The sequence below is a fragment of the Baudoinia panamericana genome, assembly GCF_000338955.1.
Source record: "Baudoinia panamericana UAMH 10762 unplaced genomic scaffold BAUCOscaffold_7, whole genome shotgun sequence".
NCBI lineage: Eukaryota > Fungi > Ascomycota > Dothideomycetes > Mycosphaerellales > Teratosphaeriaceae > Baudoinia > Baudoinia panamericana.
In genome coordinates, this window is record NW_006911263.1 from 1,071,781 (window position 1) to 1,094,625 (window position 22,845).

The 22,845-nt window shown below is 53.0% G+C and overlaps 12 protein-coding genes across 12 annotated transcripts; 9 read left to right on the forward strand and 3 right to left on the reverse strand.

The window, feature by feature from the left end:
• The first annotated feature begins 169 nt into the window (after nucleotides 1-169).
• Nucleotides 170-3,141, forward strand: BAUCODRAFT_513498 (uncharacterized protein). The gene is made up of 4 exons (XM_007679093.1): nucleotides 170-794; nucleotides 849-895; nucleotides 946-1,193; nucleotides 1,249-3,141. Exons 1-4 carry the CDS (start codon nucleotides 509-511, stop codon nucleotides 2,810-2,812), a joined length of 2,145 nt encoding a protein of 714 aa, XP_007677283.1. The 5' UTR covers nucleotides 170-508; the 3' UTR covers nucleotides 2,813-3,141.
• A 328-nt stretch (nucleotides 3,142-3,469) lies between these two features.
• BAUCODRAFT_71036 (glycoside hydrolase family 28 protein) lies at nucleotides 3,470-4,724 on the forward strand (the record flags this gene model as incomplete). Its single annotated transcript, XM_007678750.1, has 3 exons — nucleotides 3,470-4,130; nucleotides 4,180-4,378; nucleotides 4,436-4,724. 3 exons carry the CDS (start codon nucleotides 3,470-3,472, stop codon nucleotides 4,722-4,724), a joined length of 1,149 nt encoding a protein of 382 aa, XP_007676940.1.
• Nucleotides 4,725-5,244: 520 nt separating this feature from the next.
• BAUCODRAFT_123299 (uncharacterized protein) lies at nucleotides 5,245-6,946 on the forward strand (the record flags this gene model as incomplete). Its single annotated transcript, XM_007679094.1, has 2 exons — nucleotides 5,245-5,886; nucleotides 5,942-6,946. The coding sequence occupies 2 exons, from the start codon at nucleotides 5,245-5,247 to the stop codon at nucleotides 6,944-6,946; spliced, it is 1,647 nt and encodes a 548-aa protein (XP_007677284.1).
• Nucleotides 6,947-8,825: 1,879 nt separating this feature from the next.
• On the forward strand, nucleotides 8,826-10,165 carry BAUCODRAFT_71826 (uncharacterized protein; the record flags this gene model as incomplete). Its single annotated transcript, XM_007678812.1, has 2 exons — nucleotides 8,826-9,500; nucleotides 9,554-10,165. The coding sequence occupies 2 exons, from the start codon at nucleotides 8,826-8,828 to the stop codon at nucleotides 10,163-10,165; spliced, it is 1,287 nt and encodes a 428-aa protein (XP_007677002.1).
• Nucleotides 10,166-10,261: 96 nt separating this feature from the next.
• Nucleotides 10,262-10,630, forward strand: BAUCODRAFT_513833 (uncharacterized protein). The gene has a single exon (XM_007679095.1). It carries the CDS (start codon nucleotides 10,358-10,360, stop codon nucleotides 10,580-10,582), a length of 225 nt encoding a protein of 74 aa, XP_007677285.1. The 5' UTR covers nucleotides 10,262-10,357; the 3' UTR covers nucleotides 10,583-10,630.
• Nucleotides 10,631-11,113: 483 nt separating this feature from the next.
• Nucleotides 11,114-11,272, forward strand: BAUCODRAFT_123301 (uncharacterized protein; the record flags this gene model as incomplete). The annotated part of the gene is made up of 1 exon (XM_007679096.1): nucleotides 11,114-11,272. The coding sequence occupies one exon, from the start codon at nucleotides 11,114-11,116 to the stop codon at nucleotides 11,270-11,272; it is 159 nt and encodes a 52-aa protein (XP_007677286.1).
• Nucleotides 11,273-11,356: 84 nt separating this feature from the next.
• On the forward strand, nucleotides 11,357-12,002 carry BAUCODRAFT_34790 (uncharacterized protein). Its single transcript, XM_007678664.1, has one exon. The coding sequence runs from the start codon at nucleotides 11,524-11,526 to the stop codon at nucleotides 11,815-11,817; it is 294 nt and encodes a 97-aa protein (XP_007676854.1). The 5' UTR covers nucleotides 11,357-11,523; the 3' UTR covers nucleotides 11,818-12,002.
• Nucleotides 12,003-12,273: 271 nt separating this feature from the next.
• On the reverse strand, nucleotides 12,274-15,599 carry BAUCODRAFT_71630 (uncharacterized protein; the record flags this gene model as incomplete). Its single annotated transcript, XM_007678798.1, has 3 exons — nucleotides 12,274-12,374; nucleotides 12,431-13,891; nucleotides 13,988-15,599. 3 exons carry the CDS (start codon nucleotides 15,597-15,599, stop codon nucleotides 12,274-12,276), a joined length of 3,174 nt encoding a protein of 1,057 aa, XP_007676988.1.
• A 344-nt stretch (nucleotides 15,600-15,943) lies between these two features.
• Nucleotides 15,944-17,163, forward strand: BAUCODRAFT_34793 (uncharacterized protein). The gene is made up of 5 exons (XM_007678665.1): nucleotides 15,944-16,092; nucleotides 16,148-16,206; nucleotides 16,260-16,341; nucleotides 16,415-16,859; nucleotides 16,911-17,163. The coding sequence occupies exons 2-5, from the start codon at nucleotides 16,192-16,194 to the stop codon at nucleotides 16,945-16,947; spliced, it is 579 nt and encodes a 192-aa protein (XP_007676855.1). The 5' UTR covers nucleotides 15,944-16,092; nucleotides 16,148-16,191; the 3' UTR covers nucleotides 16,948-17,163.
• A 67-nt stretch (nucleotides 17,164-17,230) lies between these two features.
• BAUCODRAFT_109832 (uncharacterized protein) lies at nucleotides 17,231-18,610 on the reverse strand. Its single transcript, XM_007679097.1, has 3 exons — nucleotides 18,471-18,610; nucleotides 18,331-18,420; nucleotides 17,231-18,281 (listed from the first exon to the last, which is right to left on the reverse strand). The coding sequence occupies exons 1-3, from the start codon at nucleotides 18,510-18,512 to the stop codon at nucleotides 17,439-17,441; spliced, it is 975 nt and encodes a 324-aa protein (XP_007677287.1). The 5' UTR covers nucleotides 18,513-18,610; the 3' UTR covers nucleotides 17,231-17,438.
• Nucleotides 18,611-18,733: 123 nt separating this feature from the next.
• On the forward strand, nucleotides 18,734-19,808 carry BAUCODRAFT_109835 (uncharacterized protein; the record flags this gene model as incomplete). The annotated part of the gene is made up of 3 exons (XM_007679098.1): nucleotides 18,734-18,947; nucleotides 19,008-19,376; nucleotides 19,449-19,808. Exons 1-3 carry the CDS (start codon nucleotides 18,813-18,815, stop codon nucleotides 19,806-19,808), a joined length of 864 nt encoding a protein of 287 aa, XP_007677288.1. The 5' UTR covers nucleotides 18,734-18,812.
• A 96-nt stretch (nucleotides 19,809-19,904) lies between these two features.
• Nucleotides 19,905-22,617, reverse strand: BAUCODRAFT_148869 (uncharacterized protein; the record flags this gene model as incomplete). Its single annotated transcript, XM_007679099.1, has 17 exons — nucleotides 19,905-20,167; nucleotides 20,216-20,237; nucleotides 20,293-20,467; nucleotides 20,520-20,595; nucleotides 20,669-20,686; nucleotides 20,750-20,822; nucleotides 20,877-21,366; nucleotides 21,432-21,511; nucleotides 21,578-21,731; nucleotides 21,786-21,896; nucleotides 21,958-21,985; nucleotides 22,054-22,079; nucleotides 22,152-22,194; nucleotides 22,267-22,368; nucleotides 22,423-22,430; nucleotides 22,493-22,524; nucleotides 22,576-22,617. 17 exons carry the CDS (start codon nucleotides 22,615-22,617, stop codon nucleotides 19,905-19,907), a joined length of 1,743 nt encoding a protein of 580 aa, XP_007677289.1.
• Nucleotides 22,618-22,845: the final 228 nt, after the last annotated feature.

The following is a 22,845-nucleotide window of genomic DNA, read 5'->3' on the forward strand; positions in this document are numbered from 1 at the left end:
TTGCTGTCGGGAGCGGAGGCGTCACGACCCGGCCATTGGTAAGTGTCTCAACCAAGGCCGATGATGCGCATCACATGGACCCATCGATGGTGCGTGCTAGCTCCGTAACAATGTTCATGATGATCCACAGATATGCAGCCTTCGTTCATCGCTGGCCAACGCAGAGTGTGGATCGACAGTTACTGTGCACTGCTTGTACCGCATAGGTCCAATATTGCGGTGTGATGTATCGCGCATCACCGCGTCGAGCAAAATAGACAAGATAGCACGGCTTGAGTACAAGACCGCGCATGTGAAGATGCCGCTAGAGGACATTCCTCTGTATTTGCCGTCTCTGGCAAGTGCTAAGCTGCATCAAGCGACATCATACACAGCACGCGTCGCAGAGACTGGATAGTATGACAGACCGAGGATGCATTCTACTCCCACTATTGTTATTTAGGCAGCCCACCTCCTTTTTCATGGCGAATGGACAACAGTAAACTGCTCTCGGCGCCGCTTGCATGCCATGGATCAATCGCAGTCGCTTCTCGACGAGTACAATGAAACCTCCTACGTTGTTGATAGCAGCCAGTTTGACAGCCAGGGATTTTGTGATGGCTACGAACTTCGACGGCACAGATGCGAGTCCGAAGCAAATCTCGGTGCCTATGAGGCGCGGAGAGACTGGCTTCGGTCCATAGGACCCATAGATGAGTTCGGCAACGCCAATCCCTACCATGGTGACTTCACCTCTGTAGTATTACCCTTCACTATCCCGGACCGAGTACGACTCTGCGCGTACGCAATGGAATGTGTGTACCTACTCAGCCCATCTAACGAAGCTTGAAGTTCTAATATTCATACAGACGCATTCATCTACGACAACGTCCTGGAGTCAGCTAAAGAGAATCTGGTAGGGCGGCGCAGTTAACGTGCTCCAACATTGGCTAATCAACCCTTTAGCTGGACGACCCGAATCTTAGCAAATCTGACGCATATGAGATTGACTGCAGCAACCTGTCAATTACGGGCGCAAAACAGCTTGAGTCAAAGATCATCCTCTCCTTGATGAAAAAGGACAAGCTATGCGGCCAACAAGTCATGCAAAAGTGGAAGGAAGCTGTGCTCACAACGGATGGCCAGAAGCAAGCGAAGCCGTTCACCACAATGGATCAGTATCTCGACTTCCGTCACTTGGACTCTGGCGCAGCGTTAGTGGCTTGCAGCACTCAGATCTCATGCATGCCTTGGCTGACATGATGCTAGCTTTGTTCGAGCACTCATTCGCTTTGGCATGGGTCTGACATTCACCGACGATGAAGAAGCCCTGCTCAAGCCTCTTACGCGCACAAATGCCCGAGCGCTGTGTCTTGCCAACGACTACGTGTCGTTCGAGCGGGAGCTAGATGCTTATCAGAACCACAGCAGCGACGAGCCTATCAATGCAGTGTGGTTGTGTATGAAATGGGACAACGTCGACGCAGCCACCGCGAAGGAGAGGGTGAAGAGTCTCACGCTGCAGTACGAGGCAGACTTTGTCCGCGAACGGGACGCGTTTCTCAGCACCGATGCTGGGCAGAGTCGTAAGCTGCAGAGATACCTGCAGGCCATGACCCAACAGATACCCGGCAACCTTGTCTGGAGTCTGAGCTGCCCGAGGTATCATGCGGAGCGACGGTACGATCCAAATGCTGGTGCTGAGCTCGATTTCGACCTACAAACATCACGACCCACAGTCGAAGATTTGCGAAACGCTTGCAAAGTCAGAGCGAACGAGAACAAGAGCAGTGCCCCAATGCCAGCGGATGGCCACTCCCCCGATGCAATGCCAGAATCTTCGGAAGTATGCGAAGCACGAGTCGACTCACCTGTTAACGATAGCTGCGTCAGAAACTCTTCGCACAAGAACACACCGAGCAGCGAACACGTGAGCGGTCCAATCGAATATACGCTCAGTCATCCATCGAAGGGCGTGCGAGACGCACTGGCAGATGCGCTCAACGTGTGGCTCGGCATCTCACCCATTGTTCTTGAGCGGATCAAACGTGTCATACGAATACTCCATAACGCCTCGCTGATGCTAGACGATATTGAAGACTGCTCACCGCTCCGTAGAGGCAAGCCGGCCGCGCATACTGTCTTTGGTGTTCCGGCAACGCTCAACGCCGCGAACTTCGCGATTTTGGAGGCTATGGAGGAAGTCTGCAAGTTGCCGGAGAAGCTTGCGTCCCTGGAGGTCTTCACGCAGCAGATGAGAGAACTGTATGTCGGCCAGAGCTACGATCTCCACTGGTCATACAACAATCAATGTCCGACCGAGAAGGAGTACCTGCATATGGTCGAGCAGAAAACCGGCGGTCTATTCGTGATGCTCGCGCGTTTGATGCAGGTGCACAGCAGCAGCGAAGAAGCGCAAACTGTACCATTGCAGAAGCTACTAACCAGCCTGGGACAGTACTTCCAAATCCGAGACGATCAGCGCAACTTGACCACCTCCGAGCTAGAAGAGCAGAAAGGGTTCTGCGAAGATCTCGATGAGGGCAAATTCTCGTATCCCATCGTCCTTGCGTTGCAGCATTCAGATGACCATCAGTCCGCCCGTGCCATCCTGCGCCAGATCCTCACCTCTGGGAAAGCGCGGCGCTCGCTGTCGAAGGAAATGAAGCTTCTGGCGCTGGAGCAGCTCGGGAAGACGTCGAGCCTGGAGGCGACGAAGGCTAAGCTGGAGTCCTTGTATGCTGAGGCTGAGGGACAGCTTAGCAAGATCGAACAACAGACTGGACGTGAGAACTGGATTATGCGGCTCCTGTTGTGGAAGCTGTCTCTGTAGTGCGGGCAGGCGTTTAGACATGCGGCTTAATACCCAGGGACAAACGCAGGGCCGGACAAGTAACTAAATGAGGACACGTGGCGACCTAGTCTGGCGCGCAGATCGTCTGTGGGTGGCATCGGAGTTGCGATGGATGAATGACTGCATGAAGTATCGGAACAAGGACGCACTTCAATTGTAATCAATTGTAATGGACTCTTTCCCTTCGGGCGGATCGTTACTACCGCACCATAAACACGCAATTATCGGCCTCAAGGTCCGTTTCGAAGCGACGGAACTACGGCATCACGGTTGAGGTACTAGACCGATGCTTTGCTGTTGTTGTTGCAGTATTGACTTCTCCAGCCCTACCGTAAGCGGAATTACGATTCATTGGTGGGATTTCTTCAGCCGCACACGGAGCCACTACGCATACTACAACCTTCTGGACGGCGGTCCTTACTTTGTACACATTGCTTCTGCTGTCCTATGTTGTCTCCGTGCAGCGACTACGACTTCCGCTATGGGGTCCCCCGCTCCACCCAGACGACGAGACCTCGGACCCGGCTTGAGGAAGAACTTATATAGCTGAGCCAAAGGCATGGCTTGGGGAGCAGGTCTATCCTGCTCTCGTAACACTTTCAGCATCGTACCTTTCTCATCTAGTCTTCCGCAACGATGTTCAATGTCAAGGCTGCTCTCGCTGCCGGCACGTTTGCTGCGAGCACAGCATTGGCGCTGCCAGCAGCCACGACCAGCGCAACTCCTACTTCGACCAATCCATGTTATGTAACTCAATATACAGCCATACCTGCCGCCACGGCGTCATGTACGGCCATCACCCTCTCGAACATCCACGTTCCCGGCAATGAGACGTTGAACCTCTCGAAGCTCAAGACGGGCACAACCGTCACATTTGCCGGCACGACGACCTTTGGATACGCAGACGCCAATTACAACATGATTACAGCCGGAGGCACCAACATCACTATCACAGCCGAAGTTGGTGCCATCATCGATGGCAACGGGCAAGCTTGGTGGGACGGTCAAGGCAGCAATGGAGGCATGACGAAGCCGGACCACTTCTTCACTGTCTCCAAGGCACTCGGCAACAGCGTGATCAAAGATCTACACATCCGCAATTACCCGACCCACTGCTTCTCCATCTCCAATTGTGTTGGACTCGTGCTGGAGAACATCGTGCTTGACAACTCCGCTGGAAATGCGCCCAACAACCGATCCGGCGGGTTACCAGCCGCGCACAATTCGGACGGCTTCGACTTGAGCTCTTGCAACAACACCATCATACAAAACAGCGTTGTGTCAAACCAAGACGACTGTGAGTCTCTCATCATTATCTGCTGAGCAACTTGCTTACTGCAATATAGGCGTGGCCATCACCTCTGGTAACAACATCACTGTCTCCGGCTTGGTTTGCACTGGCAGTCATGGCTTGTCGATCGGCAGCGTAGGCGGCAAGTCCAACAACAATGTAACAAACATAACCTTCAAGGACTCGACTGTGCTCAACAGTCAGAATGGGGCTAGAATCAAGAGCAACTCCGGGACAACCGGCCACATTGCCAAGTATGTCACCGCCCTTTCGATATTAAGTTAGACTTGGAATAGCTAACGGTGCCATAGCGTTACCTACGAGAACATTGTGCTGGGCAATATCTCCACATACGGCATTGATATCCAGCAAGACTACCTCAACGGCGGTCCAACCGGCATCCCAACGAACGGCGTGACCATCACCGGTGTAAGGATGTCGAACGTTATCGGCACCGCGCAGAGCACGGCGAAGAACTACTACATCTTGTGCGGACAAGGGAGTTGCTCTGATTTTACGTTCGAGAATGTGCATGTTGTGGGTGGCAAGGGCTCGAGCTGCAACTTTGAGCCGTCTGGTAACTTTGTGTGTGCGCCGTAGTAAGCGGTCGCATGTCCGCGGGAGAGGTTGCCGCACATAGCCATCTCAGGACAGTTGTTATGACGTTGCTTTCGCAGTCCATGGACGTTGGCCCGTTTCAGCTGCTAGAGGCAAATCCTCAGACCCTCACAGTGCTGATTGATCATCTTGGACAACGTCGATCGTGGAGCGAAATTCGTCGTAGTTGCAATATCGTACTTCTCATGTGCTGAACAACATCTGCTGAAACTTGAGAGGCAAACCACGGAGTAGGGGTAAGGCGGCAACATTCAACAGAATGTGGAGGTGAAGTGAAAACAGCAGCCTAAGGCAGAGGGCTGACGCGGAGTGGTCAAAGCTCCAACGCTCAAAGAACTTTTTTCGCCCAAGATATTGAACCTTGGATCAACACCTCCCGCCTCGCTTTGCAAGTCGCATCCACTCCTTTTGCCATACTACGTAGCACATATTGTGCGTCTGTTACACTCCTATACTACTGTACAGCCTTGACGAGCTACATAAGCATCGCAGAGCTTTCACGATGTCTGCTCTCATGCCAATGGCGACCTACGCTTTAGCCGTGCCATCGGGTGACATGGTCGTCTCAGCAGGCACCGAGATCCCCTCGGCCTTTCGCATCACCATGGCTGCTATTGACCCGAGTGCGAAGCCGGACGGCGCTGAGGGTGCTGCTCCACGAGCTACCCTAAAGATTCTGCGTCGTCCGCTCGAGCTGTGGGACGACGATGAAGACGAGGATGACGAGGACGATGATGAGGAGGACTTTGATGCTGACATGATGGAGAAGATGCTTGCGGGTGAGCTCGTAGACGGCGACGATGAGGATGACGAGGACGAAGACGAGGAGGACGATGAGGATGACGAAGACGATGAGGAGCTCAATGGCGGTCCAAGCGACCCTAGCAAAGGCAAGAAGGCCCGTACTGAGGCTGCTATCAAGAAGCTCATTGGTGACGGCATGGATGTGGATGGCGACGATCAGGAGGTGAAGCTAAACGGTGTGAATGGCGTTGCAAAGTCCGCCAAGGCCAAGGGCAAGATGCCCGCTGGTGACCTTGAGGAAGATGATGAGGACGACGAGGAGGACGATGACGATATCGACATCGATGATCTCGAAGGGGAGATTGAGGAGTTCGTCCTCTGCACGCTGGACCCTGAAAAGGTTTGTCCACAAGCACACTCCGACACGCTTTATGCAGCCGCTAACCACTTCATAGAACTATCAGCAACCGCTCGATATTGTCATCGGCGACAACGAGCCTGTCTGGTTCAAGGTCTCCGGCACTCATACCATCTACCTTACTGGAAACTATGTCGAGCCGGCTCAGGACAACTCTGGCATGTACGATCCCGACGACGACGAGGACGAAGAGTACGACCTGGATCCGGATGAGGATGAGCTTGAGGACGATGAAGACGAGGAGGAGGACGAGCTTGATGATATGGCTGATCCTCGCATCATGGAGCTTGACGAGGAAGACGAGGATGACGAAATCGACGTACCCGAGCTCGTTAAGGTGGCGACTAAGGCAGCCGCGCCCAAGGCAGACAAGAAGACCAACAAGAAGCGCCCCGCTGAGGACGATGAGGAGCCGCAGACGTTGGATGAGATGATTCAGCAAGAGTCTGCCAAAGCTGACGAGCCCAAGGCCGAGGAGCCAAAGCTAAGCAAGAAGCAGTTGAAGAAGCTCAAGAAGAACGATGGCACTGCTGCCAAGGTTGAGTCTGCGGACAAGCCTGCCGAAGTACCATCATCCCAGAAATCCGACAAGAAAGTCTCCTTTGCCAAAGAGCTCGAGCAAGGCCCGACGCCAACCAAGGAGAAAACTGCCACTGCCAACAAGACCGCCGAGAAGGAGAAGACAAAAGCCTCCCTTGGCGTCAAGACGGTCCAAGGCGTAACAATCGACGACCGCAAGCTCGGTGAGGGTCAAGCAGCCAAGGCCGGTGACCGCGTCGGTATGCGCTACATTGGCAAGCTTGCAAACGGCAAGGTCTTCGACAGCAATAAGAAGGGCAAGCCATTCAGCTTCAAGCTCGGCGCCGGCGACGTCATCAAGGGGTGGGACATCGGTATTCAGGGCATGAGTGTTGGTGGCGAGCGTCGCGTCACCATCCCGGCTCATCTCGCTTATGGAGCCAAGGGTGCTGGCAAGGATATCCCGCCAAACTCGGTCTTGACGTTCGATGTTAAGCTCATCGAACTCAATAAGGGAAAGTAGGGGTCTGCTCGTGGTACCCAATGACGAGCATCGAGGCATAGACGGCTACTCACCACTTCCGATCCCTTCGAATTGCTATAATTGCTGCTTTTGCGTTGCTCGCATTGCATTCACCTCGACTCCTGTTTGCAGCGCGGCGACCCTACTCCCAGTCCAAGCGCTGGAGGGAAGGACGGGTCTCGGATGCAGCTTGCTTTGTTGGAGGCTGCATTTTAAGCTGCTTGTGTTTACTATGATTCGAACGATGCTGTCTAATGTGATACCCGACTTGCAAGCTGTGGCTACGCATAGCGCATGGCGTTTGCAGGAATGATGGGTTTCTGACGGCTTTTTCTGTGGAGATCATGTTGCTCATACTGTATCAAAAGTCTTACGGCGTTCCGGAAGGCGAGGATGGGTGTGTATTGTCGATACATGGACGGATAGCTCGCACAAATATCTCTTTAAATTGCTATCTACTAGTTCGTTGTCTACACCTTGAACTGGCGTAGACACTCATGCTGCACCATGCTTTGCTCTTTGCGCAGAATGTCAAGCGTGACATCCGGCCGTACGACAACGAAGATGTGCTCTTTCGCAAGCGGTACTCTGCCTGCGACCTGAGCTTCCTGAAATGACCTCACAAAGCTCTTTTGTGCAATGGCAATGGTGCCACGAGCACCGTGGTTTAGGCCTTTCTTAACCTCCCGCATCGGGCTTCAAAGTTCTGAAAATGCTGGCTTGTTCGTGATAGGCAGTCATGAGAACAGGGTGAGGGATGGGGACGCTACCGGGGTTCGTTTGCAGATAGCGGAACAAGAGATGCGAGCGTAATCGGACGTTGCCAAAATGAAGACGCATTCCTCTACGCTTGTCCCATGCTTCCGGTATCAAGCACAGAGCGATTGACTCGAACCAAACGCGGTATCAAGGGAGCAGATGATATATCATTACCTGGCAACATTTGTGCCCTATTCCTATCAACGGACATTCGTGACAAAAGCGGAAGATCAGGTCTTGGTGGCTGTGAGGTTGTACATTAGGGCTTGAGGACAAGTCCGTGCCGTCTCTACAATGTGTCAGCGCGAGTGAACAGTACTGAAATGGAAATCTTGTTAAAGTCTCGAAGATGAGCCTCCACTAGAGGATTAAACGTATCCCGTATTTCTAAGTGTGGCTGACGCCTCCAATTAATGTCGCCGGCCGTTAGTGACGCGTCAAGGCTCTGACGCGTGGTATCCGATAGTTGCGCGCCCAAGCTTCGGCGAGCGGCAGTACGGTACGATAGCGAGCGATTAGATGATACGACACAGAAAAGGGTGACGTTGTTGCGATCATTAGCGACTATCACCATTCACAGGATATCTGGAGTTGCAATAGCCATTGAGTGCAATTTGACAGGTGCACGGGTCACAGGGCTGAAAATGGGACACTATACCAAAACTAGGGCGTGTCGCGATACATTGCAACGCCTCCCGGACACTATACCGCGTCCAGGGGTCGGAGTCGCTTTCGTGTCTGCAGCCGGGAAGGCTGCGCGCAACAATCATGCTGCATTGTAACGAGCCACCGTCTTACGTTACCCGCACCTCAGCCCACCACCCGGAGGTTCGGTCGCGACTGTTGATAGAGCGCGGCGCACAGTCAGCTTCGAAGGATTCCATCGAATTGTCCGATGCTATGCTCGTGGTCGCGTCTTGCAAAATACATATGCCAGGCTGAGAAACCATCGATTCGAACTTAACACACGGCATTACATCGACCACGGGATATAACCACTAGCTTCACTATATCCAGGATAGCCGTCGTTTCCGGCTCAATCATGGGCATATTTAACTCTTCATGTCCCATACCGACAGGCTCGCTGGACTACACCGAGCGCGGAGCAGCGTGGAAGCCCATGCTCTTCGCAGCTGCAGGCTGCACCATTGCAACTACTGTCATCACACTTTCTTTAATCACGCTACATCTTCGGCGGTATCGCGCACCCAAGGAACAACGCCAGATCATCAGGATCACCTTCAGCGTGATTCTTTACGCCGTCGTTGCGTTCTTCGAAGTTTACGACTACCGTGTGGCGGAATACATCGACCCAGTTGGCGATCTCTACGAAGCTTTCGGACTCTGCGCGTTGTATCTGCTCTTCATTGAGTATGCCGCGCCTTTTGGCACGTACAACGATGAGCTCTTCGTGGCCGTCAAGGAAGCGGAAGAGGTTCGGTCAGTGTATGACTGGCCGCGCATCTGTTGGATCTTCGTCTTTCAATATCCGATTTGCGAGACAATATGCTTCGCTATCATACTCTCAACGGAAGCTACGGGAGGTTACTGCACGAACAGCCTTGAGCCGCAGTTCGCCCACTTATGGGTGGAAATCCTACAGTCCGTCGGCATCGGCGCGTGCGTGATTGCCATTCTGGCGTTCAGAAACCGGATGAAGCAGCTCATGAAGTGCCGTCGGGCGCTTGCGAAGATTCTTTGCTTCAAAGTCATCGTCTTCATCCGCTTTACGCAGGCTTGGGTATTCAGCTTGCTTCTGCAATACAAGGTCGTTACAACTGGCGATTCGTTCTCTGTATGTATAACCCAACATTGGACATTGAAGAAATGATGCTAACATCTTCGAAGTACAATGACATCCTATGGGGTATCCCGGGGCTTGCAACATGCGCAGAGATGGTGCTCTTCGCAACCGGTTTCTGGTACGCATTCAGCTCGACTGAGTATGGCTCGTCTGCGAAGCCACAGGACCGCCCGCTTCCGCTCCGGAAAGCTGTTCTGGATGCCCTCAATCCTACGGATCTCATTGTAGGCATCTACAGAATCTTTCCGCTGGTGTTCGAAGTGCATCGTAACGGAGATTGGAGGAACTGGCGCATAGCCAGCCGCGAAGAAGGTATGCACGGAGCAGTCCGCCGTGGCGTGCGGAAGCTCAAGAACAGAAAAGGGGGAAGTCAAAGCGGATTTCATGAACTTGACGAGAGCCTGGAGGAGCTTAAGCTGCCTACACAGTCATATTACGCTCGATCAGAGTCACCTGCGGCCGGGATAGCGACAGTATCTCATATCACAGGCGAGGCCCGAACCCCAAACGCTTACCCAGAGGAGGCTAGGAGCTACCTCATAGTACAAACTGGAGGTGATCGGTCAACGTCACCGTCGCAAGTACGGTGGAATGGGCAGGGCTACGAGCGTACGCCATCTTCAGGCGCAACCGTCGTGTTTCCTGCTTCCCGGTGAGAAATAATTTAGCATGAGTGCAGGACATTATGGTAATGAGCGATTTTGACATGACTCACCGTCGACATTGTATGACTTCTATTCAACCGCCTCTCTCAAGCATTAATGCCCCGAAGACGTAAACACGGTCTCGGCTTTCGATAGGCTTGACGAGAGGGTAGTGGGACGTCCAAGGAGTGTGCATCGGCGACTATGGTCAGGCATGCAAGGGTATCGACAGGAGGGCAACGTCGAAGGCCCGCTGCTCTATGCATATTCAAACGCGGCATTCATTATCGAAGATCGTTGCCGCAAGATGCGCTCCGCACCAGAGTACTGACAATCACAGAGGAAGAATGCTCTCGGCATAAGCCTTGCCGATCTCCAAAGATCCGTAGCGTTGGAATGATGTTTGCCCACAAGCTTTGGTGGTGTTGAGCTTATTCGCCAGGTACCCGGCGCACCATTCACAGCATTCGCTGTGCTACGGAATGCCGTCTCAATTTATCCCACTTTTTTGCACCCTGATGCGCGCTGGTCAACGAGCATTTGACCTTAGGTGGATGGAGTAAGTCACAGCAATGCACGGTCTCCACAAACCATACAATCCGTCAATCAACACGAGTTCCGATCGACCGCAAATGACGATCTTCGCGCCGTCGTGGCCTTGAGCGGTATGGAAGCAAAACCTTCCTTCTGTTCTTCCAGGCGTTGTGCTTTCCTGATCAGTTAGTCTTTGCTAAAATTTCGGCTGCAAGTCTCCCACAAAGACGATGTTCGTTCGTTCGAATCCATATCATCTACGGGCTGACTAGCGACGTACAACGACGAGTAAATCAAGCCGGCACCAGAAAGCGATTCATGTGTCGAAACTCAAGATCAACATCAAACCTTCCGATTACCTGGCTAACCACATTTCTGTGTATTCAACCAAGATCATCATCAGTGGCTTTTCTTAGCACCCGTAAGATGGGATCTGCGCTACGCAGCTCGGCCTACGCCCCCAATTCTATTGCTCGGAGCGAGTTCCGTATTGCCAGACGTCGTGCCTTAGGTCCCACGCCTACGTACGACTGCAACCACCCGGTGTGGACTGACCGAACGGATGTCACTCCGCAGAGTCGCTAAGGTTCCGAGCACAGGATAAACCTTGTGCGGAAGGATGGCAGCGCCATGTTATCATCGAGCGATGGTGCATTCTGGCAATGACTGGCGACGATGCCGAGAAGGCGACGGATGAGATATAATTATGGATCGCCCCGTCCTTGATGTAGCAAGCCATCAATCGCAATTCATACAGTCTCTCGCTCCAGAAGACGATCGTCACTTTACCAAGCCCCTACCAATCTAAACACATCAATCTGACCCAGCAACTGACAATGCGTAATTCCATACTCCTTTCGCTCATTGCCGCAGTCAGCTACGCTGCCGCAGTCGCCCTTCCGGTCCCTGATGTAGCCTCATCAACTGTCGCGGCGAGCTCGACACCTACCACGAGCCAGTCTGCCGCCACAGCAAGCTCCACTGACTGCACCTTCAACCTTGCAGGAGTCGTTGGAGGCGTAGCCGGCAGCTGCGACAGTGCTGGTGACGGTAACAGTGCCGACGGCAGCGGTAATGGCAGCGGTTCAGGAAACGGCGTAAGTATTGACCTTATGCAATTTAGAATGTGATGCTGACACATCGAGTAGGATGGCTCAGGCTCCGGTGATGGTAACAACAACGGTGACGGCAATGGTTCTAACGACGGCGTAAATCAACTGCATATCAACACGGTGTTGAATGGCTACTGACCTTTCGCAGAACGGCAGCGGTTCTAATGACGGTAACAACAACACAGCCTCTGTCGGAGGGATTACTGTAAGCCTTCCATGCCCACGCTCTGTCCCGATTACGGTTCCAACACGTTCTTTCCAGATTGACCCCACGATATCACCAACGGTGAACCTTAGAAATTAGATGGAGATCCCAGCAGGCTGATGGCGTACACGCAGCTCTGAAAGCGCCACGAGACACTGTATGGATAACTTGGTGGGGTTATGACAATAATGATAATTTGGGAGGGCACGGTGGCGAACAATGTCGCCACACGCAGCAGGGTGGAAGCATTGTATAACACCCCTTCGCAGCTACTGAAGCTTCAAGTTGTCCTCGTTTAAAGTTCCGTACAGCGTTTCAAGTTCGGCGCTCACAGCTTGAATGTCCTGAGATAACTGGCCAGTCACCAGTACTAGACGCAGTAGGATGAGAATTTAATCACTTCCGCACTTGAGAGGGACGACTTACCAAAGGCATAAAGCAACTCATAGTCCTGCTCAGTAGCTTCTTCTCTACCCTCTCCAGTCCGCCTGAACTCTGAGATCTTCGCAAGCAGCCGATCTCTGGTGTGCTCAATCGACGGTAAGACGTCGTTTAGCGGATACTCGAGTTTCATGCTACTCGCTAGCACAGAAAACAAATGACTGATACGTGCAGAAAGCTCGAAGCGTTCCGGACGTGTGTATCGCAGCACGGCAGCCTCTCCAGGCGTATACTGCAGGTTTTTGCTGATCACAACATTCATGGCGTGGAAGGAGTCCAGCATACGACCAGTATGCTCCAGCACAGTTCCAATGATTTTATCGGGAAAGGGTCCGCGCAGCTCGAACTCGGACTCTGCAGCTTTACGCAGACCTTCGAGGTTTGACAAGAACGCTTGCAGCAAAGCCTCTTCACGGATATCCATATAGCTGCTGCGCGGCTCGCCGAGCAGGAACATAGCCAACGGGTCCCGCTTCCACACGAGACCCATACGAAGCCAGAGGACACATAGCCCATCCTTGAGCTTGCGACGCGCGGAGATTGGCCAGATGAAGCGGGTGACAATGACAGCCCATATGCAGCCGACGATGACAGCAACAAGGCGATGCATTACGATGTCCCATATAGCAGGGTCAATGCCGCCTTCATCGTCATCATTGTCATCGTCTTGAATGGACAAACTGTACGAGTATAGAGCGCCGAGATTGTAGGTGAGGAGTATGAAGCGACCCATGGGACCGTTGTTCTTAGCAATGATCAGGTAGAAGCAGCCAAGCGACACAAGCCATCCGAAGATACCAAGAAGCCAGGGATTTGCGTCACCGTGGTCGCTAGCTATAAGCCAGGCGAGTATGGCGAGAAGAGCTCCAATGCAGGTACCGATCAAACGGTTGATGCTGGTAGTATTCGATGCACCGACTGTCATTGAGCACACCGCCATGTATGAGACCAGGCCCCACTCACCACGCCAATGTACAAAGAACGGTCGAGTGCTCGCAACGTAGGCTGGTAAAGCGTACAACAGAGCGCCTAGTCCGACCTTGATCGCGAAGCGGACATCATCACGGCGGAAGACGCCAAGGGTGCGATAAAGTTGGTACCTCCAAGGGGATTGTTGCTTGGACTTCTCCAGGTCTGCGAAGGCATCGGCGCGCTGTATGTGCGTGGGTATGTCGTGCGACGTGTCGTGATCTTCATTGTGACCTTGAAAGCGCTTGGGGGGCGCACTAAGCTTTCCATCCCCTTTCTCAGTCTTACACGGCCACCAAGCTACTAGCCAGCGCCACGACCGACGAGGGTGTTGCAACTCGACTTTAAGCTCCTCAAGCACATCCAGATACGTCAGGACGTCTTCCGCGAAATCTAGCAGTGAGAAGGAAAAGTGGCCGCAACAGGCGGACACTTCTTCGATGTCGGCGAGGATGGCTTCTGGGCGCCTATCGATGGCTCCAGCGGTATTCAGTGTAGTATTGCGCTGACTACTAAATGCACGTGCCAGCTTACCCGGCCCGAGAGCCGCTAAGCTGGCGGCGTTCATTGCACGGCTTGCGTATAGCTTCTGCAGTGCTTCATTTCTGGACTGTCTGTACAGCTCAATGGCCCGCTTCAGACTACTGTGGAAGCGTTCGTTCACCGCCACTTCGACCGACGGCACGTTGGCGTATGTGTTCATGAAGCCAGTCTTCTCCGCTGGGCGGAACGGTAGCTCATCCAGTATCTGCTTTAGAGTGTAGACGAGCGACTTCGTGGGTGGGCCCAGCTGTGCAATGAATGCAAGGAACATATCTGCAGGCTTATCAAGTGCTGGAGGATTGCTTTCGAGGCTCTGTCGTCGGTCAGGCGTGGTGGGCGTGATGGTTCCGGCTGGGGAGTCAACGAGCCTTCCGCTCTGCGACTCTTCTGGGGCTTCGGTAATGACGTCCAAAATGCTTGGGTACTGAGGGTGCCCATTCGGCGTGCCGTTCTGTTGAGGTGTCACCGTGCCTGGTGACGCTTCTGCGAGGGCTTCGTCAAGGAATGCAAACTGCGCAAAGGCAGCGCTTCGTAAACCACCAAGATCTTGAGCGAGGCCAGTGAGACAGTCCACGACCTTATCCTCGATATCATACTGTCGCTCGCGACCAAGAAACCAGAGTTCACGCTTGGCTTCGCAAAGGTTCTTGCCCATTGAACCCACAGACGCCTGGTGTTCTTGAGCCAACGTCTTGTATTGCTCATTTTCCAAGTCACTCTTACGGCCCTGTAGAAACGCTCTGGTAATGCTAATGAGCATCTCACCCAAGAGGTCAGTGTTCGTTCCCATGTCCTTGACCAAGGAGCCGCGAGCAGTTGTTGGAAGCAATATCACATTGATAACAGAAACGATCACAACCCCAGCGAACACCATGAGCAGGATCTGTAGCACTCGCTCATGAGAGAAGGCACCTGCTTGAACCGCGCCTTCCTTGATCAATACCGTGATACAGCCCAACGAGGCTAGAGAGCAAGCGACGTTGACCAAGGGATGAGCCATGCGCTGCTTCGTCCACGCAATGAAGCCGAGGCCGCCCCCGACAAAAACCATGAGCACAATGACATGGCCCACAACCAGCAGATCATTCCGCCCAAACAGCATGGATATAGCCATAGATGTGAATGATACGAAACCGGAATAGCAAAGTGCTATGATCGCTAGGATGGTGGCTTCATGCATACTTCCAATGCTGCGCGCGGGATGGAACCATACTGTCACGGTGCATACCATGTGCTTGCTGTCTTGACGGCTTCCAATCAGAGCTGCAATAGCCGGGACCAGCGTTGCTAAAGAACCGACAAGGTAAGCCAGGGAACACTTCAGGATGCCAATGCCGTTCTTCGAAGTGGCAAACGTGTATGCGGTGTCAGCTCGCTCGACGCAAGCTCGCTGAACCAGCTTCCATGCCGAGTTGTGAGGAGTTGTACCCTCGGCGCAGCCGTCCAAGAGCGGCGTGGCCTCAGAGACGTCATTGCTGTCGCTGAGACGATGTGATGCTTCACGCAACGTGAAAACTCGTTTGGATCGTTCTCCGGTTATTGGAGAAATCCAAGATGCACGGCGAAGCCTACGGTTGAGGAAGCGGCCTCGACTGGGCCGCGGTACGGGTGTCGGAGAGGCATTGTTCTGATCACTGGTCATGCTGCCTCAATGCGCTCCATCGACATTGCCAGTCAGCACGTCCTTCGGCCCCAGAAGCGAGAGTCGCATGCTTCGATCCAGACTTTGCTACATGAGCTCGTGAATCCCAGAGCTGCTAGACTCTGCGGCACCAGTCCGCTACAGAGGCTGCCTTCCACTGTGAGAAGCTCTGTTTATATGGAGCACGGCTGTGTGGTGGTGGTCGCAAATTGGGTGCGGAGATGGGCGTGAAACGCCGCAGCCCTTCACACGCGAGGATCGGCAGAATGCATGGTGCGGGATCAACCGCTAGCCTATTCCGGCAGGGGTTCAGTTTCGCATCCAAAACTGAAAGCTGGTGTTTGCGGTTCTCTAGCAACCACGGGACTTTTCACATACAACTACATGCTCGGCGATTTACATTTTTGAGACCCGTACTACTTGCACGTCGATTCTTGGTGGTGGCGGTGCTCCCGCGCAATCAGCAGCAAGATGAATATCTTCCGGATACTAGGTTCGAGGGGTTCAATGGCTCAAAGAGAGGGTGTACAGCGACTGATCGAAGGCAGCGGACTTGTCGCATTTGGCGTCGGTCTTGATACTGATACACAAGATGCGCAGCTCATCGGTAAAGAAAGTTCACGACGAGGCGATTCAGGCAATTGCTAAGAAACGAGACAGAGCGCATCCGGCATCTCCTTCAAATCGCAATTCCTCTACCTGATCGTCTACATATCCAGATACCTAGACCTCTTCTGGACTGGTGAGTAGTTGTGGAGCACAAGGCCTCCATACTGTCTACAATATGGCTAACCGTTCCACTTCTCGCATTCTAGACCCAACCAAGTCCTTGTGGAACACCTTCTTCAAGATTATTTTCGTCTCGGGTCAAGCATACATCATCTACCTAATGCTCGTCGACTACAAGCCCACGCATGATCCCGGTCAAGACACTTTCAGAGTAGAGTTTCTTTTGGGAGGGGCGGCGGTGCTAGGGATAATATGGCCCCCAGCATGGCAGGTCACTGAAATGCTCTGGGCTTTCTCCATCTGGCTCGAATCCGTCGCTATCCTGCCTCAGCTCTTCATGCTGCAACGGACAGGCGAGGCGGAGACGATTACAACGCATTATCTTTTTGCGTTAGGCGCCTACAGGGCGTTGTACATTCCGAACTGGATCTACCGGTACTTTGCCCGCGAGCACGTAGAGCCTATCGCGGTTGTGGCAGGTATCGTGCAGACGGTGTTATACTCCGACTTCTTTTACATATATTGGTCGAAGTACGGTTTCATCAAACCCCGACCTTGAGCCTATGCTGACTAACCTCACAGGGTGTTACAAGGCCGGAGCTTCAAGCTGCCGGTGTAGTGAGGAAGGCAGGGCAGAGGGGACGGATTTCCGGTTTGGTTGGTGAAGCGAGTCCCTCGTGGCGGCTGTTACAACTCTTGGCTGCCTCGCGCTCCGTCCCACGAGGATCGTTGCCCGCAAAGTCATGAATCCAACCCAATTCGGAGCTCATACGCTAAGTGCCATTGCATTTCAACGTTGCCACCATTCCTGCACTCACAGGGCCACTCAACGATGGTATGGCTGTCTGAGTTTCAATAAAGGCTTCTTGCCTGTCTGGGACGATTGATGATAGTTTGTAGATGTCCCAGAAGAATAACATTGGATGCGCGTGCTATCTGGACTGTACGAGCCTAAGCCCGCGACAACTTACTCGGGGTGCTGGATGCGCGGCGGCCTCCATCAGCTTGCGGTTCCTGCGATCGTCACACACGGAGGGAACATAACGCCTCTTGTGCAAAACGAACGCTCCAACTCCGACGCTAAATCAGACAATAGACAGACACACTCGTTCATATCAGCTTCAGGGGCCGTCGCCAATTTCCTTTCGGGATGTGGTGCATATAGCGGCTCTTCAGGTCTGGCTTCTGAAGACGGCGATAGGCTTCCTGGATGTGCTTTGGTCCAACAGGCGTCCTCGCTTCCTCCGGTGGATCAAACAAACCTGGCTCACGTCTCCGCTTGCGGCCTCGCTTTTCCTCGTCTCCGCCACTTTCACGCTTCAGAGCGTCTTCGGCTGCTTTGACCTCGAGAGCTTCCTCCGTCAACAGCGTGACAATCTCGTACGTGAGAAAGCCGAGAATGTCGACAATGTCATCGTTGGGCTTTGAGTCTGTGACCGCACCAAAGCCTGCCCACTCGCGGAAACGTTTACCTTTACGGAAGGTGAATGAAGCTTGTCTGCATTCCGAGAAGTGCAAGTACTCTTCGGCGTTCATGCCTTTCGTTCTTTCGTCCGCCTGCTTGAGTCGTTGCAAGGTAGCAGCATTCATCTCCTCTGCTTCTTCGTCTTCTTCGTCTTCGCGTTCCGGAACCTGCTCGCTGTAGAAGCTTGAGACATCCCAAGGTAAGCCGACTTTGGCCTTCTTGTTCTTGCTGTTCCGGGTGCCGACGCTGGGACCAGTGCCGAGCGTAGGGTCGTTAGCCGCTAAGTCGAAATCGTCTACGCCACCAGCGTCGCCGCCACCGCCGCCTTTCTCGTCGCTGTCTTTGGCGCTTTTGCGGACATCCTTCCAAGATAAGAATGTGAGTAAGCGTGAGACCTTTGCCTTGTCGTGACGAATCAGGAATATAAGATCATCTGTGCTGATCGTCCGTACACCTCGGCGTGCTGCGAGGTCGGTTGCTCGTCGAAGCTAATGACCATTAGTGGATATATGCAAGCATACAGTGCATGTATGCTACCATTTCCCAGACTTGTTGCTGAACGATGTTCTCGATCATGGTCGTGGTTTCCGATGAGACGTCTCCCGTCTCACCAGAGACGAACATCATCTGGTTACATTTCAGCACATGGTAATACCCAGTGAGCCTCCGCTACCAACCTGCTGGATTTCTGTGCGGTACTTGGCACGAGTGTCCGCCATGGCGTATGCTCGAAAACATGTAATCTCAAATCTTAAGTTCGATGCACTGTCATGCTATGTCATATCATACATGTAGGCAACATGTCAGTAGAAGGACGGTGCGCGAGGATGCTGTGGTCGACGGCGGAGCGCAGTCCGCTGATCGGACAAGGTGCGGACCGAGGCGATCGTGAGACCGCGCCGGCTCCACGATCGAAATGCGGATTCAGCAAACCTTTCGCCTCGAAACCAAGAGCTTTTCAAAGCTCATACCTAGAGTAAGGTTTGGGTGCCATCAGGTGGAGCAACTTCTGATCAGCTATGCTATACATCATCGGGCTCGGCTTGGCGGACGAGCGCGATGTTTCCGTGAAAGGACTTGAAATTATCCGCCGCGCTGAACGTGTGTATTTAGAGGCATACACTGCGATTCTGCTTGTCGATCAAAGCCAGCTGGTACGGAGTCTGACATTAGTAATCTTGGCCATTGCAGTTCTGACCCATGAAATGCAGTAGGAGAGTTACTATGGCCGGCCCATCATCCTTGCTGACCGGGAAATGGTCGAGTCAAAGTCTGATGAGATACTGTCAGGCGCCCTCGAGAAGGATGTAGCCTTCCTCGTTGTTGGCGACCCTTTCAGTGCAACAACTCACACAGACCTTGCTCTACGCTGTCGGCAACATGAGCCATCGATACCGACCCGGACTCTACCCAATGCCAGCATTCTGACCGCAGTTGGTGCTACTGGACTCAGCTTGTACAGCTTTGGCCAGACTGTGAGCATGGTCTTCTTCACAGACACATGGAAGCCTAGCAGCTTCTATGATCGGATAGCGGAGAATGCCAGTCTAGGCTTTCATACACTCGTGCTCCTAGATATAAAGGTGCGTGACGGTATATATAACCCTTGTTCAGTACCTAGAAGATTGCTAACGGTAGCATACTACATTCTGTAGGTCAAAGAGCCTGATTTAAAGGCTCTGGCAAGAGGCAAGATCGTGTACGAGCCGCCTCGCTTCATGACCGTGGACCAATGCGCTAGTCAGATGATCGAAATCGAGGGCGAGAGGAAGCAAGGCGTCTGTGCAAATGGCAAGCTGGCTGTAGGAGTGGCGAGGCTGGGGAATGCGGATCAGCAGATTATTGCGGGTACGCTTGAGGAGCTTGCTTCTGCTGACCTTGGCCGGCCACTGCATAGTTTAGTATTATGCGGCACAAAGATGCATGACATGGAGTGGGAGTACGTTCGGGAGTTTGCGATTGACCAAGCAAAGTTTGATTCGATATGGAAGGCAGAGTATGCTGGAAAGGGTTAAGAACTAGGTGGACCACGTGTACGGCACCACAGCCAAGACATGTGTAATGATTCGTACAGCCTGAACGGTAGTGCTGCAGTCCAATGTTCTACGAGTTTAGACGGCCTGCTTTGGCATCCTAATGACCGCTTCGCCAAGCCGATCGCCAGCCTCCCGAGCGACCCTCCAATGACCTATGCCGGCCTCCTTCGGTGCGATCTTCACACCACGGCCTCCGCCGCCAATTATTAGGTTGCCCGGTCTATAGCTTGGATCCGCTTCCATACGCCTAATTACGGAGCCATGCACAAGCGCTGTGTCCGGCATGTCGCGAGGTTCACCCATCGGCAGTGGCCAGCTGATAGGCTTCCAGCTTCCGTCTGCGAACGTCAGCGATGCCTTAAACAACTTTAGCTATCACGATGTACCTTCATGGAGATCCATCCGACGCTGGAAGTTTATCTTGTTAGCTTGCAAGTCCGTTAACCATGACTGGGACACTCACGAAAGGCAGGTACTCCATCACTTGCCACGACAACACGGACATCGCACCCATACCCTTGCCAAAAGCGAGCGAGTCGTGAACAGTTGTGGTTGTCTCAAGTCGTAGCATATCTTCCTCGTTACGAACTACTGAATGGTTGACAGATGCAGTTCGCTGTGGCTGTGGCATCGGTTGCCTAAGCAAGAGTCAGTCAACCCCACTCCATGTGATAAGTGTGGGCAACAAACCCTTCGATTGTGATCGCTGGGGTCTCTTGATGGCGCAAGACATTATCCACGAGGTATCCAGAGGCTTCGAGCTTGTCTGGCACACGTTTGGTACGGCAATCAGTAACAACTCCTAAAGCGGACCGATACTCTGCTCTTCGTTTCCGTACCTTCGTCGAAAGGCATGCCTAAAGGTGTCGAGTATATATTGTCAGCATCGTGTCACAGCACAATAAGCGCTCTTTGCTCACCCGCTCGTTTCGCCTCGCGCACCATCCACATAAGAGGCAGATCGCTTGCTGGTTGCTCGCCCTCCTTCAATGTCTGAAGGATACGTCAGCCCAATCTATACTCTTGTTGGTGCCACGATCCTCCTACCCATCCGCCACCGATATCTCCATGCTGGCCTGCAAACCACAATTCGAGGATATCCTGCTCATCATGCTCGTCATGGTAATCAGCATCAAAATCACGGTGTTCTTGGCGCCTCTCGCGAGCAGCAGCAGTGGAGTCGATAGATATCTGCGAGCCTGCAGTCGAAGCGGCATCGTTCTGCGAGGCTGCTGAGCTGGCTATAGGCTGTAAATGCGAAGTCTGTCGTTTAGGTGAATAGCGTGAGTGATGCTCTGAAGGCGGTGACTGCAGCTTCGGACGATCAGTTTTCTCATTTGGTGATGGTCCCTCAAGCGCCTCTTTGTGGTGCCAGTGCAGATGATCGCCATGGACGTGAGCGTGATCGTCCGGTGCCCTTCGTTGTTCAGAGACCAGGTCTTGACGGAACTTCGCACGTCTCTCGTCGATGCTGACTGCATGACGGATGACGAGGGCCGAAGATTTGGCGGAGTACGGAAACCTTGTCCGGCCCATCCTGCAGGTCGATGGGTAGGAAGGTCAGCTATGTCTCGCCATGGGACTACTCATCGCTGCGCTCACCAGGCTGCCTCGAATTGCGGGACACTATTCACGCAATCGAAGAGTCCAATGAAGCGGATACGGTCAATGGGCCGCGAGAACTGGGAACGAAGGCGCAGCCGTCAGTCAGTGTTATAACGCAGGGACAGGAGCTTTGGGCGACGCACCGTTTGCCGGAAATTCTTCATGAAGTTGAACTGCTCTTTTCTCTTCTCCTTGTCCTTTTCCGTGCCCTCGGCCCGCATTTGCCAGCCGGCGAAAGTTTTCCAGGCGAACCGCAGCATCTCCTCGTTGCCAGCGCTAAGAAGGCCAATGAAGTCTCTATGCTACATATCAGAAAGCGTATGTCGTTTATGATTGTCAGCTCACACTCACAACATCTGAGCTAAGAAGCGTGCAGTGTACGCCCCTCTCGAGAAGCCGAAGAAGTATAGGTGATCGCCTTGGTTGTAGTAGCGCATGAGGAACTTGTAGCCTGCCATCACACTGTTCCAACGGTCAACGTGTTGGAGACTTGGTGACAGTGGTTTTCTATTGCTCAACTTACTGCTCGCCGAAACTAGTGCCGATAGCCACTAGGTTGGGGGCACGGCGTTAGTTATGCTCGATCTGTTGTCGATATCGGTACGGTTTCTCTACTTACTGTCTTTGCTCTTAACATACCATGACCTGATATCCATGGGTGAGAACGTTAGCGGAGACTTAGACTATCCCGGAGGTTTTACACGTCGATTTGCTTACTTTATCCGACCAAAGCGACTTTTGTGAGAGAGCGAGCTCGTCTCTACGATTCATGGACATGATGGTCAGAAAACCCTTCGGTAGTTCAAAGGTTCCGAGACTCAAGACCACTAACCGACATAAGTCCCAATACCAGGCTGATAGTAGTGAAATTGATTGCCATCCTGACGGTCCAGAAGGCTGAATATCTTCACGATGTTGCTGTCGGAGGCGTTCCCTTAACACATCGATCAGAACCCTACCATTGGGTAGACCAGAGGAGTTCCTGTACCTTGGAACCTACAGTGAGAAGTGAAGCTGTTAGCGAGTTTAAGATGGAGAGGATGCCTCTTCAGCCTTACTTATTACCAGTGCCATCAAAACACAATATCTCCTAACCGTTAGCGATATCTTACAGAGCAGACGAGCCCTACATCCGTCGCACCAGAGACTTGGGTGTAGCCGCCGCAGGCTGGACGCCTTCCATCTTCGAGTGTGCCTGTGGGATTACAAGTTGAGGCAAGGTTTTCAGTGCCTTGGCTGGCTGTCTGGAAGTCGCCGGATCTGAGACGTTTCGAAAATGCTCATGGTGTGCAGCAGGCAGAGTGAGACGATCGAGGTCCGCAAACAGCTCCTGTGGCCAAACATGTCCCATACCCTCCTTGCGCTTATAGCCCATACGACATAAGCTTTACGTAAAGACTTTCAAGTTGTT